Source organism: Euprymna scolopes, chromosome 15 (assembly GCF_053919585.1).
Source record: "Euprymna scolopes isolate OS-2025 chromosome 15, ASM5391958v1, whole genome shotgun sequence".
Taxonomy (NCBI): domain Eukaryota; kingdom Metazoa; phylum Mollusca; class Cephalopoda; order Sepiida; family Sepiolidae; genus Euprymna; species Euprymna scolopes.
Genome location: NC_136496.1, coordinates 87936932 through 87961445, shown reverse-complemented (window position 1 = coordinate 87961445; position 24514 = coordinate 87936932). Strand labels below are relative to the sequence as shown.

The 24514-nt window shown below is 33.3% G+C and overlaps 1 protein-coding gene across 2 annotated transcripts in view; it reads left to right on the top strand.

Annotated features, from left to right (window-relative positions):
* Positions 1-417: 417 nt before the first annotated feature.
* The window catches only part of LOC145293958 (folliculin-like), a 39809-nt gene continuing 15712 nt past the window's right edge, over positions 418-24514 (top strand). Inside the window, exons 1-6 of one of the 2 annotated variants that reach the window (XM_080140830.1) lie at positions 418-577; positions 7590-7827; positions 10725-10862; positions 13746-13967; positions 18366-18621; positions 22436-22563. In XM_080140830.1, the coding sequence (XP_079996956.1) occupies positions 7600-7827; positions 10725-10862; positions 13746-13967; positions 18366-18621; positions 22436-22563 (972 nt within the window). In that variant the 5' untranslated portion in view covers positions 418-577; positions 7590-7599. Of the gene's footprint in view, positions 578-662; positions 796-7589; positions 7828-10724; positions 10863-13745; positions 13968-18365; positions 18622-22435; positions 22564-24514 lie in introns of those variants that run through there. The other variant, XM_080140829.1, reaches the window with a different exon arrangement.

Sequence of the window (24514 nt, the reverse complement as noted above, 5' to 3'; positions counted from 1 at the left end):
GCTTCTCATATGATGCTGGATTTTCTCCACTTCTGATAAGAAACATTTAACTTCAAAATGCCACGGCCTTAAGAGGTTCCTTTCCCCTTATTTTCTTTCCTTATTGATCTGATGTTATAATAAAGTTACAAGTAACCTTTATTTCTCATTTTTCAGTTAATACAGGTGGTGGTTTAGTAAATTAATAAAAAGGTTCTTTATTCAAAATAAATCAAAATGGGTCCTTTTGCTTTGGTGATCGTTTAAACCAACACATTTCACATGAAAACATTATTACGTACTTACGTGTCATGTCGAAATTAGTATAAATTCCGAAAATTACGAAAAATGATCCAATGGATGTGCTAGATGTATTTTTAACAAAAAAAATCATACACAGGTACGGGGAAAATAGCGTACCTTTAATCGAGGCTAATTTAAGGGAATGTAATGCTGAATTAGTCGCACCGCACACGCACAACTCCTTGACGTTATAAAACATACGATAAAATTCGATAAATTCTATTTTTACTTATAATTATTTTTCTACTGGAACATTTCGTATTTTTTGGACTTTAAACTAATTTCGACATGACACGTAAGTACGTAATAATGTTTTCATCTGAAATGCGTTTGTTTAAATGTAAACAAGTACATAAAAAAGAATAAGCTTTTCTAAGGGGAGGTAATTCCTCTTTCAACTCAGAAAATACGATTAGTAATGTTGTAAAGAAAGATGGCTGCTTCCATTATTATTGCTTAGTTACTGCTACTATTCCTTTCTTATTTATTTGAACTAGTCTTTATATTATTCAAGTAAGTATATGGTAAACCTTGATTATTTATCGGTAATTGTCATCTCATACCTTTCCCCCCCCTAATCTGGGTCTGAAAATATCCTGTTCATATCTCTCTCTGTCACGGGATTGTTTACTAACAAGCCCATGATGCTGAAAAACGTCTCACATGAAAGAACGTTAACAAACACGTTTAGATTGTATTCATTTTTTGTGTTATTTTTCTTTTTTAATTTAATATTGGAACACATTTATACTTTTTTGTGTGTGTGATTAATCATTGTTTAGCAGTTTTTGTTCCTGGTATTAATGGAAATGGACATTTAATCCACGTTTATACTTAAAAATATTTCTGAACATTAAAAAAAAAATTGTTTTTTTTTATTTTTTTTTTTTAATTGGAAAGGATTTCGAAAGTTAAATTTAATTTTACAGAGTTTGGTGAATTTACCGAACTAAACCTAAAATTTGGGTTAGGGTTAAATTACGGCTAGGATAACAAAACAACAACAAAAAAAGAAAATAGAAAATAAAGAAAACAGTTTGGTTCGAATTCTGTAGAAGTACCCTAATTGTTATGGTAATGCTAATCTCTCTGTATAAAGTTATTGAATGTTTTCCAAATCTCTTTATTGAATAAGGAGTTACCAACAATTTAAGGCCAGAAACGAAATGAAAATAGTAATGTGCAAGTCACGTGGAGGTGAGAAACGGCAAACGCGCAGACACATGCGTAGTTATCTCCATAATAATAATAATAATAATAATAGACTTTTTCTATTTCATGTTAATGTTTTGTTGACTACTGACACATCCTATCTAAAGTGAAATAACGATATTTACTTGAAAAAGTAATTGAGAACAGATTTAAAAAATATTATTTAGTATTATTAAGTAATATTTGGCGTCAGTCTACATTAGTTTAGAAATAAATGCTGTATTTAGTTCTCTCCCACTGCAAGAACTTAGACACCAGGGTCGGAAAGTGAGATCGAGAAGTCAGCGCCCCAGAGTAAAGGCATTCTGACCTGCAAAAAGTGCCTGTGCAACCCGGTCGGCATTCCCCAGCGATTAGCAATAAACTAACTCCTTCTCAAAGAGAGAAGGCAAGGACTGAGAGAGTGGACCTCCTAGAACTGCACAGAACTAAAACGTCCACCGCAAAATCAACAAGGACCAGATCATTTTACATGAAATAATCTAAATCTCTGTTGATTTTGGGGACCGATAGAAATAAATATAATAATAGCAACAAACTCTACTCGATAAAAGTAAAAATAGCGTTGCTTATTTTATTTTATTTTTAGAACGAATCTGTTATTTTAGCTTTTAACTCTCTTATTTTTACGCATTTTGATAAATAACAACACCGATTATTTTGTTGGCATTTAAATAATAAAAATTATGCTTTAATTTTCACAAGGTCTTGAATAAATGTGTTTCTCTTTTTAGAGAGGGTATGATTCTCAGCTTCGTGTGGTTAAAGAAGAAACGTACTTTTCAACCATTTAGTAACTGCGTCATTTATTTTTACTGAAATAATTTTCTTTTTTGAAATCAGCTACTTGCAAAATACTTTTTAGAGGTTAAACTGATTTTATGAGCACTTTAGTGGCAGTGCATATTTAGAATTATATTTTTTTTAACAAAATACAGAAAAATCTTTATGGTGTACGTACTCGTCACGGGACGAAGATGTCATATTCCACAAATCACATAAGTTGATAAAGTAATTTCATTCTTTTAATAAAGAAAATCAAATTTTACGATTTTAAGCGAATAATAATAAAATGCACGGTCTATAAATTTCTGTAGTCAAATGGAGTTGTCGGCCCTTGAATTTTAATATATTTTAAAACAATATGGCCACTCTCGGCCTTTCCTCGCTTCCTCAAAGATTTGATTTGATTAAAAAAAGTACTTGATGAATTTACGTGATTTTTGGAATATGACATCTTCGTTCTGTGACTACAACGTACACCGTAAGACACGGTACTTTTATAGGAGGAGACCCATATCGTCCCAAATATTTCAGATTGCGGTTTACGAGACAGACTGGAAATGGCCGAACCGTCGCCGAACAGTCAGTTAGTACCGACATGAAATAAAACCACTTTTTTTTTTTTTTTTTTTTTTTTTTTTAACTTACTGTTTCCATTTCACTTCCGGTTGCTCCTTCGGTTTGTGAGAAATTAACTTACCATCACCCTCTTTGCCAGAAAAAAAAAAAACCTAGGATAAAGAACAAGGACTTACCTCCTGCATAGTCTCTTCGTTCTGGTTTCATCTTGCTAAGTCAGCTGGCAGTCCAGGCCGGGTAGTTATGTCGTTTGTAGACATGTTAGTTTGAGAAAAGAAGCATGCATAATCAATTGTTCAATTTCCATTTACTGATGTAATAATCTATATATATAAAAGGTAAATGCGGCTTTTTCGTCGGGGGTTTTCCGGGTGGGAGGGGGGGTACTACTTCTTAGAACTATTTATATATTCCCTAGATCATAATATGTACGATTTGTGAAGGGACATCGTGTCTAAATTTATTTTGATTGACTTTTATAAAATTTGCGTTATTTCATTGTGTCACGTGTTTGTTCCGCTTTTTAGTATAAATAAAGTGAAACTAAATTGAAATGGTTTGTGTTCCTCGGCTTTCGCATCGGAACGTCCAGAAAGCAAATAACTTTGATCAATGTAGTGAAAACCATCATATCAGACAATTGCTCTTCATTTGGATTCTCTCCTTTTTTATGGGGAGCTGGTTTTCCCCCAATAACTTGGGGAAATAAAACCAAAAATACTACCGTGCAGCCAAAGTTGGGAAAAACTGCCTTGCAGCAAAAATTAAATGCAGGATTTCATTCTCTCTATGACGTGATGTTTGACCTCATTAAATTCACGCACCTGCCATTTAATCTTTTAATCGTTAAATTAAAACGCATTTTCTTCCTCTCCTTTCGTGGCCGAGCAGTAAGATGCCAGGTTGTTTTCACACTTTTTTTTTCACATTCGGCTGAATGCTTTTAGTTCGAGCCTACCTTCCTACCAAAACTTTTTTTTTTTTTTTTTTTACACCCACAAGCACACAGGCAATGCCGGGCATCCCTGCTAGTATTTTATAAAGGGGTATAACTCCTGCCAACTCAACAGAGTTTGTAATTTTTCGTCAATTCCATTGTCGATTAGACGATTAAAGAGAATTATAATTAAGTTCAAAATAGAGGACCCATTAATTAGCTGCATTCAGTCCAAGCATCTTGTTAGCAACTGACTGTGAAATCAAATTCCTGCCAAAGGAAAAGTGCCCCTCAGGGGTGCTGGTTTCTCAATCCTCCTCTCACAGTTCTTGCAGTGGGAGAGAACTAAATACCCTTTATGATGTACGTATGAGTCCTGAGAACTGCAGAGTGAGCTTACATAATATTAAAAACACGTTTGAACCCTGAACAAATGTAATGTTAAATGAATATAAGAAGAATGCATAAACAAGAAAATGTTTTAAACTAGCTGTCCCGACCCGATATTCTCTGGGAGTATTTATGCATTTTTTTTTTTTTTCATATTTCGCTTTAAAGTCTGTCATTTTTTATTTTTGTACCCAAATATTGTTTTAAAATCTATTGGATATAGTTGCAAAATTACGTTTGAAGCTATTTTTATTTTTAAATTCTTAAATTAAAAAATAAATTTTGAGGTAGAGTTTCATTACTATGGTCTTTTATTAAAAAGAATGCTACTTATTTAGTAGTAAACCTATTTTCAAAACTAAATGACAGAAAAATCCTTTAAAAACTTTTTGATGTAGTTACCTGTCGCTGAACAGAGATGTCATATTCCAAAAATCCCATAAATTTATCAAGAATTTTTTTTTAAACTAAGAAAATCAAATTTTTTGCTCAAGTGAGATATTATGCTTTGATCTGCCATGTTTTATAAATAAGAGTGAGACAATTCAATTCGAACTATCAACATCAGTCTTATAATGGATACAATTTAATATTAAAAGCGTTAAAAATTGTTAAAAAAAATGATTTTCCATATTAAAAAAAACCTACTTGATCGATTTTGTGATTTTTGGAATATGACATCTTTGTTCCGTGGCAGGTATGTACATCATAAAGATTTTTCTGCAATTTAGTTTTTTAAAATAAGTTTAATTTAAAAAAACATCAAAAAAATTGGTGTTTCTTTTTTTTTTTCTTGCTGCTGATAACAAAAATGGCTTCCATGATCAATTTACATTTGCTGCTTCCTTCTAAAAAATATTCCAGGCAGAATAAAAAATTTTCTTAAGGGAGTTCGAACTTGAATTACATTTTAGTGATTTGAAGAAGACAGTGCCACAAACTACAAGCAGATTGAAATGTTGATTTGTCGGATAGAATCACGACTTAGCTTTGAGAATCCAACTGACTTAATTTTATATATTAGGTAGATTTAAAAATCTTAAATAGAAAAACAAGCTATTTGTTTTTACTATTACTTTTCTACACAATAGCAAGTCTGCATGATATAAAATTAGAATAATATTTACATTATTTGGTGAGGATTTTTGGTCCTTGTTCGAAATAAATGAAAACGGAATTTTAATTAAAACCAATATTATCAATTTAATGGTCATAGCAAAATATGAAAAATAATAAAGTATAAAATTAATGAAAATAGTTTTTGAAAAATTTCAAGTTATACTTAAATTATAAATTTCAAACTATGAGTTACTTCCCTTGTTTAAGTGACGTTTCAAAAATAATAATAATGGACCGTGAAATTGTGAAAGTACATGTTTTATGTAATAATGTAATATGTTATTAATTGCGACATGACAATTAAATTGATAACATTGGTTTTTAATTGAAATTAAATTTTTCGAGCTTCAATTTTTCATTATCACGAGCAAGGCACCCGACATTGCCTGGCCATAAAATATGCTTGAATATGATATTTTAATTTACACAGATTTCATATTTATTATTATAGAGTCAATTATTTAATATTATATTGTATATAAATGTTAAATAGAGAAATAGTCAACCACCTCAGCAAAAATAACCTCCTCAGTGATATGCAGTATGGTTTCCATTCTGCTAGATTTACAGCAGATGTGCTAGCAGTTATATCTCATAGGATTAGTGAATCTCTTGATGGAGGCTTCCTTTCTAGGGCAATTGCCTTGACATATCAAAGGCCTTTGATAGGGTATGGTATAAAGGTCTACTCCACAAAATCTCCAGCTACGGTATAGCTGGAAATGTCTTTTCAATTATTAAATCATTTCTTTCTGACAAGTCCATAAGAGTAGCAGTTGATGGGCAGAAATCAGAAGCTCACAGTATTAATGCTGGAATCCCTCAGGGGTCCATCCTGAGCCCAACTCTCTTCCTGATCTACATCAGTGATCTCCCAAATCGCATCCTAAGATCATTTGTAGACATTTATGCTGGTGACACTACCATCTATGGCAATACTTCAAAGGTCATAAATGACCAAGTTCTCTCTGATTCTCTCTCATCTGATCTTGATCATGTGGTGCAATGAGGAAAAAGGTGGCTGGTTAATTTTAATGCATCTAAAACCAAGCTCTTTACATCATCAATGCTCTGATCCCTGCCTGGCATCAATCAAAATGAATGGCTCTCGTCTTGGGGAGGCTCCATGTTTTGACAAACTTCTGGATCTGACCTTTACTCCTGATCTGAGATGAAACATGTACATCAAATCCATTGCCATGGCTGCTGAAAAAATGGTGGGACTATTCTACCACTCCAGTAGATATCTGACTGCTGATGCAATTCTCTACTTGTATAAAAGCCAAGTACATCCAAGGATGGAGTACTCTTGCCACATCTGGGCAGCTTCCTGCCTTGACAGAGTTCAAAATAGACTAAGTAGCTTAGTGGGGGATTTCTCTTCTGTGAAACCTCTTTCCCACAGAAGAGACATTGCGAGCCTGTCTCTGCTTTATTATTATTTTCATGGCAAGTGCTTGCCTGAGCTCCAATCTATGGCCCCTCCTGTCCTGACTTTTCATGAAAAACACTCATCTAGCTGAAACCACTTTCAATAATTTTCCCCACTCTTTATCTGTGCCTAAGCCTAAATGTAGATTCCATGAACAAAGGTTCTTTCTTAGAACTGCATATTTGTGGAACTCTGTTCTGTTTTCTTGCTTTCCAACTAACTACAATATGGTTGTCTTCAAGTCCAACATGAACAAATTCTTAATGTAAGTAATTCAATTTACCAAATTTCTACTACTAACGATTACTACAATATTTTCCTATTGTCTACCGTACACTCATTAACCCTTATCCTCAAGTGGTCTCCGGGCCTTCATAAGTGGTGACTCCTTTGTAAAAAAAAAAAAAATGATTTGTGTGCCTTCCGCTAATCAAAACCAAAACATAGTTTCATGATTGAAACTATGTTTACAAGTTAAGCACAGACTGAGGTTTATTTGTACTCAGTGTTGTTGGACTGTGGAAAGGAGTGTGAATGTTATTAAATACAAGCTGGTTTCCATGGCAGCAATGTTTTTGATAGACAAGATGCAAGCAAGGGCAGTCGGATGGTCCATAGAGGTTTATAATAATATAGATTCCAAACAAGTACTGGGTTTTTATTTGAAAAAACATTGTAAAACTATATTAATCCTTCTTCTAAAATATGATGAGGCTTTAGAACTTCAATCATAAAAGAGTTACACCCGAGTTGGTGAGAGATTGAAAAAAAACAAACTAATGGTGCTTACTTGAAAGAATGTCTTCGGATTAAAGGAGTGAAAACTGTTGATTGAATTTTTTCCATCTTTTACAGATCCTTAAAAATGAATGCAATCATTGCTGTATGCCATTTCTGTGAACTTCATGGTCCTCGGATCGTGTTCTGCACCCAGCCATTCCATCCTCAGGAACCTCGCACTGTAGATGATGACGATGCCTCCTCTGATGTCAGTTCTGGACATTTGCACTGTCGATCCAAAATTCTACATCGGGGATCTTTCTCTTCCACTGACAGTGCTGCTGTAACTAGCATGAAAACAGACCTTTGTGAAGTAAGTTTTCCTTTTTTTTTTTTTTTTAAATTCATTTTTTAAATTTATGTAATCAGGTCATTATGGAGGAGGAGAGATGGGCAGTTATAGCATTCTCCCTACAATAGAAACTAACCTCTTCTCAGTTCGCCTGTCTCTGCTCTATTGTTATTTTCGCGGCAAGTGCTCATCTGAGCTCCAATCTATATCCCACCACCACCACCTTGCCAAACTTTCCCCCAAAACACTTGACTGGCTACAATCACTATGAACAATTTCCCCCACTTTCTGTGTCTAAATCTAAATATAAATTCCATGAATAAAGCTTCTTTCCTAGAACTGCCTGCCCGTGGAACACTGTTCTACTGGCCTACTTCCTGATTGATAACAATATGGTAGCCTTCAAGTCCAATATAAATAAGTTCTTGTTGAGCTGTTCCCTTAAATTAGCAATACACATGAAAAAATTGAAATGGCTTAACATATTTCAATAATGGCATACATAGAAAGAACTTGATAAGCTAGGAAAGAATCTTTTTAAATCTTTTTAAATCCAATTAAAATTAAAGAAGTTATGACTATTTTTGTGTCTCGCACATTTGGATATTTTTCTCTCTTTAAGACTATATGTGTTTTGTCACATTTTTTGACACTACTTTTTCAGTAAAAATGTTATATCTTTGTTAAAACATGAGATTAAGCAATGGAATTTGCCTTAAAAGTATATTTAAATATTTAAAGCAAGTGACACCATTTTAACTGAAAATGTGACATTTGGAAAAGTATCAAGTATTTTTTGCCCACCTATTTAAATATAAAAAAAAAAACTTTGGCTGAACCTGACAAATTGTTCAACAATTTTGAATTAATTCTAGTTTTATTTTTAATTGCATTTCATGTTTTTCTCTACTGGTATTATTTCTGAACTTCTAGAAACTGAACACCTCCTACAAATATTCAAATATCGATTTTGCATTTTTTTTTTTAATAATTGGGTACATTTGTTTCCATTCAATAATAATCTGCTGAAAAAATTGTAAAAAAGACAAAAAATATAAAAATATAGAGGGAGTGTACCGCTTGTACAAGTGAACCCCAAAAAATCATACTTCAAATTTTCAGTTGTTCAAAGCAAAACACAATATTTTCAAGATTTGACCACTGATCAAATTTTAATAATATTTATATGGTTGATAACAAAATAGCTCTGACTAAACATGTAAGAAAATTTTTTATAATCAGCTTTTCAGTTAAAAAAAAAATTTGATCTAAAATAAAAATCAACAACAAAAAACATCTGTTGTTTACAGCCGTGCTATTGCTACGGCTGATTATAATGCTATTACTAATACTACAAGACAGTCTACACTCAAACTCAAAACGATTTTTTTCCGGGTATCATGATTTTAAATTGCTAGCTACCATAAGAGAAAGCAACATACAATTATAGTTTTAATGGATAGAAACAGTAAAAAGATTGTTTTATTTAACAATGGGTGTCTGAAGAAAATTAAAAAAAAAATTTCAATACTTGTCATGTTGAAATCTTTTTTTTAACACAACAAAAATATGAGTGATCAAAAGTATTTTGGACACCCCAAATTATTAAAATCTTTGGTTAGTTTCCAAATTTCATAACAAAATTATTAATACAAATGCAGTACGAGCATTTACAAATTGAGGGGGTGGTCCTTAAAATATCTTACCGAAAACGCTGTTTTATGATGTTAATATTTTTTATCACTTTATTTGCTTAAAACTCTAAAAATATATAATGTACATTATTATTTATTAATTCATTTGAAAGTATATTCATTTCTGAACAAAACTGTGGTATTTTGAGGACTTTTTTTATTTTTAACAAAGGAGTCATCACACTTAAAAAGGCCCGGAGGCCATTCGAGGATAAGGGTTAATGAGTATACAGAAGTCAAGGGGAACATGTTGTCATCGTTAGTAGTGGAAATTTACTAAATTGGTTTACTTAAGGGAATGGCTCATCAAGAATTTGTTCACTGTTGTTCTAAATCAAAGGAAAACATTAATTTTCTTGTATGCTCATGTTGTAACAATGAAGTTTTTTTTCTTCTTTTAATGAGAAACACTTTGTCAGAATTTGATTTCTTTTCTATCAATTGCTAACCGACAGCAGATAATTTTATTATCAGATTGTCTGGAAAGTTTATGCTGATTTGTGTACCCAAGTTTTACTAAATGCCAATGAACGATGGATTTTGATATGTTAAGCCTTTCTTCTTGTGCTGTGTAATGTGGCTTATTCTTAATTAATACTTTGATTCAGTTTTCATGCATAGAGTGGAGTCTGCCTAAGCATTCTTCATCATTAAGGCTAAAATCTTCAGCTCTAAACCATGCAAATTACTTCCATACAGTTCTGTCAGCTAAAGCATCTTCACTGTATATTGCGCATATCTTTGTTGTTTGCAAGGCATTTTCACCTTTATGGAAAAAAAGCATCAAGTGCCTAAAATAGTTTTTACAATCTTGTTTTCAAAAGGGCTCCCAAATTAGCACAAGTTAAATAATTTTGAACTTTCCTTCTCAAGACATAGCTTGAAGTATGCTTTAACCGAAAATGTAAATGTACTATATCTGTCGATGATTTAACGTTTTCTAATATGGCGAAACATGAACTACTACAAATAGGCACAAACTTTATCGACAACCTGATAGATTTCATATTGTCAAGTTTATTTCTATTATAAAAATAGAAAAATATTTTAATATGTTGATAATTATTTTTAACCTAATTTCAATATGTTCTAATCATTTTTTTAACGGAAATCGCCCTGAACAAGGCATAAAGCCACTTGATGTAAGGAGCGAACAAGAATGAAAGATGATTTATTTTGATTGTGTTTTATTCTAATTGTGTTGTTTTATTTTTTTTTTGTCAGGGTTGTTATTCAGTCAAGACAGGCTTTGTGAGCCATGATGAAGAAGGCCCAATCAGTTACGTGAGTAGTCAGCATCCTCATCACCCTAAAGTCTTCAGTATGGTCCGACAAGCATGTTTACGCAGTCTCAGTTGTGAGGTAAGAAAATACATAATTACGTGATGTGACATTTAATCAAATATATTTTATAATTAATCGTTTTTTTTTTGTTAAATGGAAGTTGGAAAATAGTTAAAAAAATGATTTATGCAGACGAGAATCCAAATGAATTTTTTCATTAGCTGAATTTTTTCTTCATTTTCTTAATTTCTGTTTTTTTTTGCTATTCACTTTTTTTGTCATTCTCTTTTTTTTTTGCCATTTTTTTTTTTGCCATTTTCTTCTTTTTTTTTTGCCAATTTTTTTTTTTTTGCCAATTTCTTTTTTTTCATTTTCTTTTTTTTTTTCATTTTCTTTTTTTTTGTCATTCTCTTTTTTTTTTGTCATTCTCTTTCTCGTTTTCATTATTCTCCCACTTTCTTTGTCTTTTTCTCTTTATTTTTCCGTCGATCTTTCTATCACACTTATGTCTGAAAAAGTATTTTCATCAGATATGGATTTAATTCTTTGATGCATCCATGTATCTCTAAAAAGGCTTTTTCTGTTCAACAATCGCCCCACCTATTTCTACTTCTATCACACATAAATTTGGAAAAAAAGATTCTCTTTGCTAAATACTCAGATTTAATTGGCAGATCTTCAGAATATATATATCCATGTTTTTGTTCTTTCGAATCTCATTAATGAATTTTTATTTATTATAGTTATAAACTAAAATTATTTTTTTTTAATAATTTATACATGCGATGCAATTTATGAACCAATGATATTGCTCACAGCTGGTAGCCTTGTGTCAAACTGGAGCAAGTGCAAACGAAAAAATAAAATAGTATAAGATTTACCTTTTAAAATGGGATATAAACATTCAAGTTGCTAAGTTCATGAGCAGGTTGTGAATTAATTCCAAATGTCAAGTGATCTCATTTGACTAAATGATCGTCCACCGATTTGTCTATTCCCTGCTCCTCTCGTCCCTCATGCTGTGCACAGCTGTTAAGAAAATAAGTAAACAGTGGCTGCTTAAGATAGATAATGTGCACCTTGCTGTCATACATGACTCCAAGCTGTTGCATCTTTACTGTGCATAATTTTGTCAATAAGTTCAAAGACTAGAAATGTCTTGTCATCCATGTGAGCTTTTACAATAACAGAGTTCTCACAAGCTTGAAAAATCCTTGAATTTTGATTTTTGCCTTGAAAAGGCCTTTAAAATATGGAAAATGTCTTTAAAATCGTATTCTTCATGTCCTGTAAAAATTTGTTGCAATATTAAAAATAAAATCAAAATAAATACTAATAAATTATTTTTTAAATGTTAATAAAAATACCATGTTAACTATTTTTTAAATATTGAAAATAGAATCGAAATAAATTGTTCTGAAATTACATCGTATTATTGTGGATACAGGAGTTACATCCCTTTATCACAAAACTCCCTGATGTTTTCCATATAATAACATTAGGTAGTTTCATGACAAAGGGACATAACTCTTATATCCACAATACTGGAAATTAAGAATTAAAAAGTAAAATGAACACAGCATAGAACGATCTACAATGGGGAAAATAACATTTAATCATGCTTGGTTGGACAAATATAAGTTGGTTAGGAAATGTAAATATGATTGTTAACGAGTATATTGTTTTGTATGTAAATAAAAATAACTTTTCCTGTTAATTAAGTTTTTTAGTTTATTATATCATTGTTTATATATCAAATTTGGTTTTGAAAACTTGAATTTTGTCTGCAGAAGGCTTTGAAAAACTTTGAAAAGTCCTTGAAAATAGACTTTGAAAATCTGTACGAACCTTGAATGAACAGCAGCTTTGTGATTGACTGATTTTCATAAAATCATCATCATCATATTCCGTTTCTCCAAGGACTCTGGATTGATACTTACTATAACTTATTATTTCAACATTTCCTTAATTTTTAAACTACATCCCAGGCAAAGATTGATATTTTTAAGGCAGGTTGAGGCCACTTTTACTGCTTGATCCAGGTCCAGGCTCAGGCTCATCATGTCTCTCACAGAGACCTAACAACTCCTCAATTTTTTGTTTAACCCTAAAAAAATAAAGAGAATACCTGAATCTAGCATAATAATTTAGAAATAAAATTCAGTATGGAAACCAACATTGTATGAATGATAACAATTCATTTCTACAGCCAGGATATAAACAGTTTACAACTAATGTTTGCATAAATGACTGTTTGTCCAAATATACTTTTCAAAAGAAATAATTTATGTTTCTATGTGAAAAATGTCTAAGTGTCAGTATATGTATGCATTTAATATAGTAACCTTTTTGAAAATGAAAAAGAAAATTTTCCAAATTTACGATGTGTTGATGTCACTGAAATAGACAAAATCTTTGACGGAAAAGGGTTGTAATATTTTGGTTGAAATGTTGAATAGCAGCAGCAAGGAAGTGGTGGTTGCTAAATGGGTAACGGCACAGACTGACAACCAGGGTATTCCAGGTTTGAATCCAGTTTGTTCCACAGAAACATTTTCACTTAGAGATGTTGGCAACCTTCATTTGGTCTTTCCCATAAGTAACCAATGTTCTTCTAGAAGGAATTCTAACTAGAAAGATATCAGGGGAATGAATACCAACACTAATAGTCTGATTCATAAAAAGTGAATGAACGATGCTCAACAACAACAACAGCAGCAGCAGCAGTCTAATGCATCTTTCTGTAGCTTAGAATTTAATGTTTTTTCTCTTCCAAATCTGTTCTTCGATTCAGTTTATTTCTGTAACTTTGATTGACCCCCTCCTCGCCATTTTTTGTTTGTTTGTTTGTTTCGTGTACTATATCTGCTATAAACGTTAATTCTCTTGAAATTTCTTTTTGCATTTTCATATTATTATGTCACAAAGGCAATTGTTATTTTTTTATTTTTTAATTTGTAGGTTTGTCCAGGCCGTGAAGGTCCAATATTTTTTGGTGACAAACAACAGGGCAATGTTCTCAGCTATACATTTTATGTTCAGGATAACCAAGCCCGAGGGTTTAAACGTTGGTACAGTATCATCATTGTCATGATGGACAAAATCTACTTATTAAACTCTTGGTCATTTCTTGTACCCAACCTTCAGTTAGTCATCAAGCAATTACAGAATAAAGCTGAAAAGGTATGTAAACTAATCTATTGTTTTTTGAGGGGTTTTTTATCATGTGCTAATATTTAAAATTTTATTTTAAAAAAGTTTTTTTAATTCATCCCCGAACAGATATATTGCCACTTGGATGTAAGAGACCACTATTTGGGACCATGTCTACAGGAACACTAAATAGGGAGTTGAATAGCGAGATTACATTTAAATCTTTGTATATTAATACAGTCAGGGAAACAGGAAGGGAATTCCAAAGCCTAGCAAGTTGAAGGAAGAAACTATTAGAGTAGAAGATTTTTCGTCATCTAGGGATCATCTAGTGAAAAGGTGGGATTTTGCTGCTTTTAGGATTAGTCGGGAGTATTTATATCGAAGATGGGGTATAAGTGCTACGAGTTTGTCAGAGCACATTCCATTAAAGTACCTGTAAAACAGGCTCAGAGATATAACATTATGGTGATAGGACAGAGTTGGAGCTTGCTTGATAATACGGAACCTATTAGACTGGAGACTCCTTTCTTGATTCTGTCTAAAACAGTGTGACTAGTTATAGATGCAACAGCTCAAATGTAGCAACTATACTCCATACATGGGTGAATGGTGGCTTTGTAGAAATACAGGATACTGTCAACTGTGAGTAGTTTTCTAATAGTAGAGGGAGCCCACCTTGGCAATGTCTTCAATGTATTTTTAAATCTGTTTTCTTAGCAGGCAATCCATCGGTTGTTTACATATTATTGTTAAAGGTTTATTCATCTGAACTCCAGAACGCCACAAAAGAACATGCATGTTTAAGGCCTTTTTTCTTTACCTTAATAAATCAACACAATTTTAAAAGGTAGTTATAGAGCCACCATTCACCTGTGCCTGGAATATTGTTGTCACATCTGGGCTTAAAAAAAAAAACATGGATATCCATTATGTTCTATATATATATATAAAGAGCCTATTTGTGTGTTGGGAGCATTGTATATGTTATAGTGCTCCATTACGAGTCTAATTTCCTTTGAGGTCAATTTCTTTCTTTTGCGTTGTCTTTGGTTTGTGCTAATCATATTTATTCATCTGTATTTGATTTATTGTATTCTGATAGTTGAAATAAGAAGAGCCAACATTTGCAGGATGCTAACTAGATCCTCCATGTTAGTTTTCAAAAGCACTTCTACTGATCATGACATTCAAATCTTTCTTCTGAACCTCATGGCTTTTATATTTGTTTGGTGTCAATTTGTCATAGTTTTGTTGGTATATGTAATAACACCAAACCCAGGCTTATTTTATATCTCGTTTTGTCATAAGGATAATGTTTATTTATCCCATATGTAAAAAATATGTAGAAGGGCTGGTGAATTGCTGTCCCATTTTGGGATTCTTTATAAGATGCAGAATTATCTTATCTATTCCCACTTCTTTTGTTTGAGTTCGTTTGACTCGTTGGTCTAGTGCTCTCGATCAATTTGCTGTTTTGATACCTCATTGTAATGCAGCTTCCTGTTCCAGTAGCTTATCTTTATCTCTACTATTATATAAAATGAAAGGTTGTGTGTGAGAGAGAGTTCATTCTCTATGAACTCCTAAAACTCTGGGCTGATTTTTTTTTTTTTTTTTTTAATTTTACACAAATATACTTTATGTGCATGGTAATGTGTTTAGATAAGAATCGATAATCGAAAAAATCCGATTAACTAAGGGACAGATAATTTTGACTAAAGTTAACACCTTATACAGCCTAACATCACAAGTACATTTGAGAAGTTTTATTACTGCATGAACAGAAAAACTCAGCATATAAAATCAACAGTAAATTCTTTGATATGACAAGAGTGCATTCAAAATGAATGTTTCTATTTAAAGCACAATTGAACTATGATCCTTGACTTTTGCCTTTTAATTTTTAATTCAAACCATTATATATAAATACTTTTATAAAATTAACAATAGATTTTCTTCAGTGCAATATAAACTACAATGTATTATGGACTGTCATTGTGGGGAGGCATGTAAAGCTTCCTCCCGATGCACTGCAATAGGTCCCCAACTAGAGCAGGTAATTAATCGATTTGATAGAAAAATCGGTGATTTCACTAACAATAAAATATGGGAGTGTGAAATATTCGTTGATCATCATTCAATCCCGGGCAACGTCGGCTCTCCCTGGTAATTTCCAATAAGTACAGATGTGTTGAACTCTCTTTCTACTGACTGTTTTCCTCCTACCTGTAATTTTGGTCTTTTCAAAACTAAAGTCAATAGGCATCTCCTATCTTTGTGATAATAATCTTTCATTCTTATTAGCTCCTTACATTAAGTGGCTCCTCGCCTTGTCTGAAGCGATTTCCATAAAAAATAAAATAAAACAACAGTACACACTGTATGTATTAAATGTTACAATAATGTTGATCGATATTCAGTTCTATGGAGATCAAACATTTCCAAACCTATATGCCCATATATAACATAATCTCAAAGTTTTGTAATCAATTCTTTTTTTCACAGAAGAGATATTGCTAGTCTTTCTCTACTCTATCATTATTTTTTATTATTTTCATTGAAAATGCTTGAAATCATCTTCTTACCACAACTGAAAACAACTTTCCGTTTTTTTTTCTCCGTGTACTAAGTCACAAGTGGAATTTCTTTTCAAAATATTCTCATGAGTGGAGCACATAACCATGGGGTTTCTTCTCTACAAACATGACCGTCTGAATCCAACACCAACGAACACTTATAAACTGTCCCATAAAAAATCAAACTTTGTCTATCCCATTAATCATTTTCAAGCCTCTTCATCATTCAACTAACCCTTATCTGTGAGTAGTTTTCGCCTTGATAAATGTTGACTCATTAGTAAAAAATAACTGAAATTAACAGGAAAGAAAGAGTAATCATACACCAAGGATGGTTTATAATGAGTAAAATCTTTGTTTGGATGGATGAATAACGCGTACAGAAATATGTGAGCAAATTGAAATGCAAAATGTTCATTTCAACTTGCCAATATATTTCTATTACTTTTGCGCATGGGCAAATTCATTCTTAGCTTCAAGTGGTTTAATTTCAAATCTTTCTTATCTGTCTGTCGATAGCTCAAATGGTAAAGAACGCGGCTGGAGTGCAAAATGTTTTGGTTTTGATTCTAGTAGATGGCATCCAAATTATTATTTTATTTTACTTTTGAAATCAACACTATATATTAGGTACAATATAATATTCAATAGAGATTTGCCTCTGTAGTAATACATATGGAATCTGCATGTATTAAAATATATTTAAGCGTATTTCATGACCAAGCAAGGCCAGGTGTCCCCCACTAATTAAAAATAAAAATCAGGTTTTTGTATTTTACTGATCCACTATTCATTATTACTTGGTTAAATGACAGACTGACTTATCTCCCCTTGCTTTGTGGGATTTCTGCTATTATAAATGGTAGATTTTTTTTTACATAGGAATCATAACTTATCAAGGCCATTCGACCACTCGAGGATAAGGGTTAAAGAGTCTACAGTAGTCAATTGGACAATATAGTAATCGTTAGTAATGTCAATTCGGTAAATTTGTTAACTTAAGTAGAACGGCTCCTCAAGAACTCATTTACGTTGGACTTAAAGACAATCAGATTGTAGTCAGCTGGAAAGCATGAAAACGGAAGACAGTCTTTACAGACATGCACTTCTAAGAAAGAAGCTTTGTTCATGGAATCTACGTTTAGGATTAGGCCCGGATAAAGAGGAGGGAGAATTATTGATAGTGTTTTCAGCTAGACAAGTGTTTCTTGTGAAAGTTTGGTGAGGTGGGATCATAGATTGAAGTTCAGTCAAGCACTTGCCGTGAAAATAACGATAAAGTAGAGACAAACTCGCAACGTCTCTTCTGTGAGATAGAGGTTGCAGGGAAAAGAATAGGACATCTACGAGGTTACGAAGTCTATTTTGAACTTTATCAAGGCAGGACAAGTCCTTTCTAGCAGCTCCTGCCCAGATGTTGTAACAGTACTCCTTTCTTGGACATACCCGGCTCTTATATAGATAGAGAATTGCATCAGCAGTGAGATATCTTCTGGATCAATAGAAGGATCCCATCATTTTTCCAGCTGCCTTGGCAACAGATTTGATGTACGTGTTCTATTTCAGATCAGGACTAAAGGTCAAGCCCGGAAGCTTGATAAAGATGCGATGAAACTTGTTTTTTTTTAATTTTTAATTAAATTTTACTCTAATTTTTCCAAACTTTTTGTAAGGATTCTTATTTTTGTCTAATATGTAAGTTTATTGAAGAATTTTTACTTGGAATATGATTTTCATATATGCTACATAACTGTAGAAATGCCTAACTATCCAGTGGTGTGGCCCCGCTTTAGGCAATACAAAACAAACTGTATAACCATTTAAAATTTTTTTTTTTTTTTTTATCTAGGTCTATACAGAAGAGCAAGCCCGGTGTCCACAGAAAGGTTATAGGGACAGTATCTATCCAGCTAATTTCCGATTTCAACGAGGTGGCAATAAACCTGCAAGATCACTAAAGGAGCTGACAGATGACACACATATTTTCAAAAAGTTTCATATGTATTTTGTGTGGATTTTGAAAGCCTGCGTTAACCGGACAACGGAAACCTCTCTGGAAGCACCACCTACAGAAGATGCTATTTTAGATACAGAAAGACTTGAAGGTAATTTATATTCTATGTGGGTCGTTCAAATTTTGTTTTTAGATTTGCCCATACCTCTCTATCAGTGGTATAGTCGATCGATCGAATGATTGGTTCGTCTGCCATGGTTGAGCATAAAATAGCATTATGGGATAGAAAAAGGAAAAAATAAAGATTTTCATATAATTAAGTTAAAGCAGTTGAAGGGATACACAGCTTGCTCACAAGTGGTTGAATGGGAATATGTTCAGAAGTTAATCAAAAGGTCAGGAATGCAAAACTTCCGCTTTTTAGCAGAATTCTTTTTCTTTGAATTCAGAAAAGGCAAGTTTGTTTTTATTTTTTTAAATTTTTGTCAATACTTATTATGGCCAAATCATTTTATTTTTCTTTCTGTCTGTCTGTCTGTCTGTCTGTCTGTCTGTCTCTCTCTCTCTCTCTCTCTCATGCTTGTTTTTCCTTCTCTGTTTTTTTTCTTTCTCTTTGACTGTTTCATCTCGGTTTGATTAGTTTTGCTTCACTTCAAACTTCCAAACAATTCACGATGTGAATAGTGGGAGGCAGAAGACTGTTTTACAAAGAATGACACCTCGTCCCACATACGCACGGAGTCTTTCTCCTGCTAACAGCCATATTTTTTCTTTATTTCTTATCTTCTATATATATAAAAGCGAAAATGTGTGTATGTTTGTATGTTTATGTGTCTGCTAAAAACTTTCGACAGACACAACAAAAATTCACAAACTTGGTCTCATATGAAAGCCCCACCTTCCGGACGACAAATATCGAAAAATTAGCCTAAAGTGACTATCAGAAGTGCGTCAACTGATCGATTTTCTGCAGGAAGGGGGGGGGGCAAAAAAAAGTGACATTTTAATGTTAAACATTACATATTTTTAAATCGATTTATAACTGCCCCAAAAAATACAGCCGCCAACTCTTCTACATAAAGTATACACGCGGCCGTTTATTTTGGGTCAACTTGTATTTAAAACCCGCTGAGTCATGTCACGTGATCTTGACGTCAGCAACCTCTAATGGCGGTCTGAATTTACAATTTAAAAATGTTGTTATCGGTAAAAAAAAATTAATTAAAGCTAAACTATGAACTTCTACGCTATGGCAACGTTACCAAAGTTATTACCACATTCAAAGTAGGTAGATACGATAGTTAAACGAAAAATAAAGCCAAGCCAAACATGTGAAGTAAAAAAAAAAATACGCTTACAAAAAATATTAACGATCAAAGTTTTTTTTTTAAATAAAAACAGCCAGACGCCATTTTCCAGTCTTTAGAGTAAGGCAGACGAAGTGAGAGAGAGAGAGAGAGAGAGAGAGAGAGAGAGAGAGAGAGAGAGAGAGAGAGAGAGAGAGAGAGAGATGTCTAGACAGAAAACAAGAAAAACGTTAACTTTTTCACCCCGAAATCAACAATTTTTGACGGGGGGGGGGGGGGGGGGGTCAACAACGCATGCGTCAGATGACGTCATGACGTCGTGACCTAATTTACTTTAAATAGTTGATAAACCAAACAAACTTTAAAGACGTCGCTTTAGCTCAGGTAGTTAAGGCCTTGGTTCATTATCTAAACGTTTTGGGTTCGAATCGTGGTGTGAGATTTTTATTTATTTATTTTTTTTTTTAATTTAAATATTGAACCCGGTATTATTTAAGCCATTTTTCACGTAACGTTCGTTCATTTTTCTGTTTTAATCGTTCGTTTGCCTTACGTTATTTTTTTTGTGTTTTACCCCCAACCCCACCCCACTTAATTAAAACGTTGTTTTCTTTTCTTACTTCGCTTATAACAATGCTTACATCGTCATCGTCGTCGTCGTAACGCGTGACGACTTTCAAACATCTTTCACTTCTGGCTGGCCGATTTTATTTTCAAAGTTCGCCTCAGGGGTTCGGCTTCAATCCTACCTAAAGGGTCATAATAGGGGTCAAAGTTAAAAAATTTTGACCTCTGCGGTCTCTACCAAATTACTCAGACAATTTCTGGTCTAAACATTGGAAATTTTACATAAAGGGTATTTAGAGATAGGGAAAGCTTTTTAATCAGTTTGGGTCGAAAATTTGAGCTACCAATATATAAATTTATGTATGCATGTATGAGTTTGAGCTTGCCTTCCTACTACCACTTTTTTTTTTTTTTTGCTCAACACACACCTCCAAACACCCGGGCAACGCCGGGCTGAAATGTTAGTATAATAAAAAAGCTATTTACAAAAATGACCTTTAGCAAACTGATACCAATTAAAACGATGTCACCTCTATATGTATTCCTAGGAATATACAAAACTGCCAACCTATCTGATTGTTTATTATTATTTTCATTTACTTATGCTGAGATTGAACATTTCATGAATAATTTCTAAATTCTCTGTTGCCATTTTGCCACCCATTAGGATCAGGCCATCATCAATTGATCCCCTCCATGTCTGTTGCATTGCTTTGACCATTGACATCAATGAGAGACACACTTTGAAGTATTTTGGATAACTGATAGTAGGTGATGTGGCTGTACCAGTTGAGATGTCATTGTGCAACACAATTTTTCAAGGATACTTTTATAGTGAGACCATCTGATGCACTTCAGCCAGAATCAGATTGTTTGACGTTTCATTGTCTACCACATATCACAGTCATACAGCAATACAAGTCGGATATGTATATTGTACATTCTCTATTTCACATTTGATGGAATCCCTGCATTTTGCAAAATTGTCAACAGCTGTTGAATCGAATTAATAAATTAATAATAAAAATATTCTTTTTGTTGTTCTTAGTGATCACTTCATTCCAAGCAGATATTTACGATGAACAAGACCCTCAATATTATTGGAATTCATCAGACACTCAATGGTTAATGGTTGCTTTCCTTGACCCCTTGGGGGGGGGGTTGTGTCGATTGGCCAAAAGGTAACCCAATACCTGCTCTATTGGGTTCACGTGAATCAGCTTATATAAAGCTTTTGTGTTCCATCCTTTTTCTTTCTCTGAACTCATAGCACTTATGCCCCTTTGACATACATTGATAGACTAATCTAACAAGCACCAAAATCTCATCTCATCACTATTGAGATTCCTAAATGCAGGCAAGCCTTCTACTATGATAGTTCTTTCCTATGGACTGTTAGACTCTTGAATTCGCTCCCTGTTTTCTGCTTTCCTGACAGTACTAACCTGCAGAAGTTTAAATGTAATGTGAACAAACATCTTGCTGTTCTATACCTCACATTCCTCTGTTAAATGCGATTTCAAATAGTAACCCTTTATGTTCTAAGTGGCAACATACCTTTTGTAGAGGTGAAAACGAGTAAAAAGAGTAATCCTACTACTGTGATGTCGATTTGACTGCATTGCATTTTTTATTGTATATCATTCCTTATTTTATTTGCCGAAATAAAATTGTAAAAATAATATACCTTATTATTATTCCTCCTTTTAAAATCTGTCATTCTACTTCAACTTTTGTTGCTTATTTTGAATATAATTTCTACTTTCTTATGAGCAAGAATTGAATTTTATTTTGGTAGATAAAAACAGGGTCTGAACCTGAGGAAGTCTGAGGTTTTGGTTGGTGTAGAACCAAACTCATAAGAATGTTTTGAATTCAGAATCTGATTAAAAAATCTGATTTCGAACTTCTAGCATTCTTACAAGTTCAGCTCCAGGATTATTACTGAATAATGAAAGAGTTGGAATCTTATATTTTGGAATTCTAAGAGTCTGAGTTGCACATTTATATCTTCTAATGAAATAAAAAAACTCAATAATGTATTTTTGTAGTCGGCATGGAATCCTATTTAATTCTTTGTTTTATCTTCAGAAACAGAAGAAGGCTTTATCAAATTGTATATGAGAAAGTCCAGCCCTGATTTAGAAAATGCAGAAATGGAATCTTCTGAGCCGAATCCAAATATACCAATGTTTGATAATTTACAACATTTAATGCAGGTGAGAAACCAGCAATGTCTTCCATTACGGTATGTTGGAGATTGGTAAAATATGGTTATATGGCCATAGATTATGAAGTTGCCTACGTCGAGTTTTAATGCTATTAAATTATGCACTAATATATTAGAGTTGACATGGCTCTGTACTAAATTTTCATAGCCCTAGAACCTTTCTGAAACACAATTGAATCTGAATATTGTTTTAATTTGTTATTGATCATGTTCATGTATGCATTATTGTTTTTCATCACAAACATTTAAAAACAAATGAGATTCTCCGATTGGCACAGATGTTCAGATTAGTTTGATGGTGTTAAGATAAAAAATCTGACTTTATCCATTATTTTTACAGTAATAAGACAAAATATTTATTGTTTAAAAAAAGAATTAAAACTTTACAATATTTAAATTAGAAAAAAAAAATACAATATATAATCATCTTGAGTCACCAGTTACTGTTAGATCACAAAAGTTAAGCAATATTTTTTTTTTTTTTACATAGGCATCACCACATTATCAAGGCCAAGAGGCCACTCAAGGATAAGGGTTAAAGAGTGTACAGTAGAAATTGGACATTATAGTAATCATTAGTAATGAAAATTTGGTAAAGTTGATAACTTATATGGAACGGCTCATCAAGAACTTATTTACGTTAGACTTGAAGACAACCATATTGTAGTCAGCCGGAAAGCAGGAAAACGGAAGACAATTCCACAGGCGTGCAGTTCTAAGAAAAAAGCTTTGTTCATGGAATCTACGTTTAGGTTTAGGCACAGATAAAGAGTGGGGGGAATTATTGATAGTGTTTACAGCTAGACGAGTGTTTCTTGTGAAAGTTTGGCGAGGGGGGACCATAGATTGAAGCTCATTCGAACACTTTCCATGAAAATAACGATACATCAGAGACAAACTCGCAACATCTCTTCTGCGAGATAAAGGTTGCAAGGAAGAGAAAAGGACATCTCCTACGAGGCTACGAAGTCTATTTTAAACTCTATCAAGGCAGGCCAAGTCCTTTCTAGCAGCTCCTGCCCAGATGTGGCAACAGTATTCCATCCTTGGACGTACCTGGCTCTTATATAGATAGAGAATAGCATCAGCAGTGAGATATCTACTGGATCGATAGAAAGATCCCACCATTTTTCCAGCGGCCTTGGCAACAGATTTGATGTACGTGTTCCATTTAAGATCAGGAGTAATGGTCAAGCCAAGAAGTTTGTCAAAACTTGAGACCTCCTGAAGACGAGAGCCATTCATTTCAATTGATGTCAGATGTGGATCAGAATGTTGATGATGTAAAGAGAGAAGCTTGGTTTTAGATGCATTAAAAGTAACCAGCCATTCTTTACCCCATTGTACTACGTGCTCAAGATCAGAGGAGAGAGAATTGGAGAGAACTTGGTCGTTTACTGTCTTAGATGTGCTACCATAAATGGTAGTGTCGTCAGCATAGATGTCTACAAATGATTTAAGGATGTGATTTGGAAGATCATTAATGTAGATCAGGAAAAGAGTTGGGCCCAGGATGGACCCCTGAGGGACATCGGCATTAATACTGTGAGCTTCAGATTTTTGCCCCTCAACTACTACTCTTATGAACCTATCAGAAAGAAATGATTTAATAATTGAGAAGACATTTCCAGCAATACCATAGCTAGAGATCTTATGAAGTAAACCTTTATGCCATATCCTATCAAAGGCCTTAGATATGTCAAGAGCAATTGCTCTAGAAAGGTTGCCTCCGTCGAGAGATTTGCTAATCCTATGAGATATAACTGTAAGCACATCTGCTGTAGATCTAGCAGAACGGAAACCATTATTAAGCATCGTCAGAATCAGATGGGTGACCATTTGGGCAGAAGACTCTATGTAGGAGGACGTGAACACTTCTCTGCAAGAACTGTAAAAATTTAATGTTGTCATCCCTTGACTGCAATATACTTGCAATTGGG